The sequence below is a fragment of the Oratosquilla oratoria genome, unplaced genomic scaffold (assembly GCF_046742065.1).
Source record: "Oratosquilla oratoria isolate Oo_2021 unplaced genomic scaffold, ASM4674206v1 SCAFFOLD92, whole genome shotgun sequence".
Classification (NCBI taxonomy): domain Eukaryota; kingdom Metazoa; phylum Arthropoda; class Malacostraca; order Stomatopoda; family Squillidae; genus Oratosquilla; species Oratosquilla oratoria.
Genome location: NW_027467756.1, coordinates 311,120 through 314,213, shown reverse-complemented (window position 1 = coordinate 314,213; position 3,094 = coordinate 311,120). Strand labels below are relative to the sequence as shown.

The following is a 3,094-nucleotide window of genomic DNA, read 5'->3' as shown; positions in this document are numbered from 1 at the left end:
CGGCTCCTACCATACACTGAACCATTGTTAGGCAAGTACCAAGCTGGGTTCAGGCTTCACAGATCAACATCAGAGCACATCTTCACGCTCCGCCAAGTACTGGAAAAGAGAGAGATGAGAGTACGCTCAGGATTTTCATATAGTATATGTAGATTTCAAGCAGTCATACGATTGTATCCATAGAGAAAGTCTTTGGAAAGTCTTAGCCCTCCTTGGAATCCCACTCAAGCTGATAAGACTCATTCAAACAGTTCGATCTCCCGTGTGATGGTCTCTGGAAATTTTGGTGAGACTTTTCAGATTATTTCTGGTGTGAGGCAAGGATGCCTATTAGCACCCAGTCTCTTTAACTTGGCCCTGGAATGGGTATTCCGACATGTAGTGAGAGATGACAGTGGAGTTATGATAGGCAGTTTAGGGCTGATAGAACTCGCCGATGTAGATGACGTGGTCATCCTCGCAGAAGACGTGAGATCTTTAGACTTGGCATTCTGTGAACTTATGAGAGCCGCTGAAAAGTAGGGCTAAGAGTAAACGAAACTAGTACCTTGGCTCCAAATTGTCACCAGAAAATAATATATATCTCGAAGTAGATGAGCGCATCAGATACCGCAACGAAAGCATTCCACGGCTTAAGATCTTTGTTCAAGTCATATATTCTATTTAGAAAAACAAAGACAAGGCTATATTACACCATAATACGGCCTGTGCTCACATTTGGGGCCGAAACCTGGAGTCTCAACCAACGCACAGAGACAAATTTACTCAGATTTGAGAATAATACTTTCATATCAATCTGCGGCCCGATATATGATGGCGAGTTAAACATATGGAGAAGGCATTACACACGTGAAGTCCGGGATCAAATAGCCATGCCTCAAGTGACTGACTACTTTAGATCATCCAGACATAGGTGGCTTGGTCACATTCTCAGATCCAAACTTGACAGGTTCACTTCTCGTGTTTTAATCGAGAATATAGTGGGCAGGAAACCTCGAGAACGCACCCGTACTAGACGGAAGAATGTGGTGGAGAACGAATGACGAGCCCTGGACGTCCACCCCGACGATATAGAAATGCTAGAAGCAGATCGGAGAGTCGAGAGGCATCTTGTTGTAGCGGCCAGGTGCCTCAATGGCCCTGTAGCGCCAGAGGAGTAAGTATATATATATATATATATATATACATATATATATATATATATATATATATATATATATATATATATATATATATATATATATATATGTGTGTGTGTGTGTGTGTGTGTGTGTGTGTGTGTGTGTGTGTGTGTGTGTGTGTGTGTGATTCACCATTTTCTCGAATCACATGTTGGACTTGTGAACGTCAGCTATTTCCCTCCGAAAAGAGAGCTCAGAGCTTATATATGACAGATCTATGGGTAATGCTGTGACCTTACACGCTGACACACTCTCAACTCCCCGCCCACTAGAGTTTGAGTAACGAATCGGAGCCCAGATATCCTAACATTTTTTTCAACCCTGGGAGGGATTCGAACCCGGATCGCCGTAGTGGCGGCTAGGAACGCTACCACTGCTCCAGTGGTTTGTGTGTGTTTGTAACTATATATATATATATATATATATATATATATATATATATATAATGTATGTGTGTGTTGTGTGTATATATATATACATATATATATATATATGTATGTGTGTGTGTGTTTGTATATATATATATATATATATATATATATATATATATATATATATATATATGTATGTGTGTGTGTGTATCTTGCCTTGGCCCGGCTTCGTTACCCACCCCTGCCGTCACCGCCATCCAAGAATCAATCCTTCAGCTCTTACTCAATTTATCTATTCAGCATTCCAAACATCTTTAAAACACCTTCGCTGTTGAGGGAGTGCAATGAAAATGAATATATCCGCTTAGAGGCAGCCATAGGAAAAGAAGTGACACCCGCCATGGAATGGGCTAATAGAGGTTAGTTATAACCCTTTTGCTTCAGAGAGTGCCATGAAAACAAATAAAATCAGTTAGTGGCTGTCAGGAAAAAGGCCACAAGGACCTTTTGGTAGAGGAGATTTCTTTCACTTCTCCAATACAGCTGTGGGTCTCGATCCCTAGAGGTCCCCTTCAGAGGGGCGTCCTCTTTCTCCTTGGCTGTGTAACATCACTTGTCTTGTAACCAAAGGAAACCTCTGAGTTTCGAAAAGGACTTTTCCTCGATAACACGAATCCTAAGAAGGAGAAAGAATTTATTTTAACTCAATTCAGGTGAATCAGCAACAGCCATAGAATATGTGCCTAGCGTGATATGGGATATGTATATATTTTCCATGCATATTACTCGTACAGTATGTGTACACCAACATAAGCATGCATGTCCTTCATTATAATAAGCCTATTTCTTTTGAAATGGGATAAGAATGACCCATCATAACCTGCTGTTTTCTCTCTTCCAGAAATTGGTGATTTTGAATGAAAAAGAATCACTATTTCTTCTCAAATCACTACACAGCGTTCTGCATTAACTTCAAAATAAGCAAACGCTGCATGAAACCACTTGCCTCAAACTGACTTCACCACCTTATCAGACTGACGTTGATCACCATTTTGAAAAACAAAAGAAGAGCGTCCACTGGATCTTCAAGGGCATTAGAAATGACCGGCTTCTCCACCATCATCGTCCGGGGCTTCGGCAAAGCCCTGCGGAGGGCTTCAACCTGGTGTCATAAGGCTTTGCGAAGCCTAAACTACTGTGGACTCGAAGCCTCAACAGAACCTGGCGAAGACCAGATGGAGCTTTTGGATTCTGAAGAGTCTTTTTTCCTTGGACACTCCATAAACCAAGAACCTGAATTAAGGGAGAACCATCTCGAGGAAGAAGAACTGAAAACTCGAAATACTGACGAAGAGAAGATAGAAGATGTTAAAGACAATAACCAGGAACCTGGAATACCAGAAGATGTAATTCCTTCTGATGACAACTTACGTGAAGTGACTATGGACGTTGAATATAATTCCAATGTTTCCGAGGAATACGAAACAGAAATTCCTAAAGCTTCTGTTGGTCAAGAGAAAAGACCAGAAATCAAAGAAATTA

At 41.0% G+C, this 3,094-nt stretch overlaps 1 protein-coding gene across 1 annotated transcript; it reads left to right on the top strand.

The window, feature by feature from the left end:
• Positions 1–593: 593 nt before the first annotated feature.
• Positions 594–1,043, top strand: LOC143024105 (uncharacterized). The gene has a single exon (XM_076182874.1). It carries the CDS (start codon positions 594–596, stop codon positions 1,041–1,043), a length of 450 nt encoding a protein of 149 aa, XP_076038989.1.
• Positions 1,044–3,094: the final 2,051 nt, after the last annotated feature.

What these genes read in the sequence shown, in the direction of transcription:
- LOC143024105 (XM_076182874.1), top strand. Translation starts at nt 594, where the DNA reads ATGAGCGCATCAGATACCGCAACGAAAGCATTCCACGGCTTAAGATCT.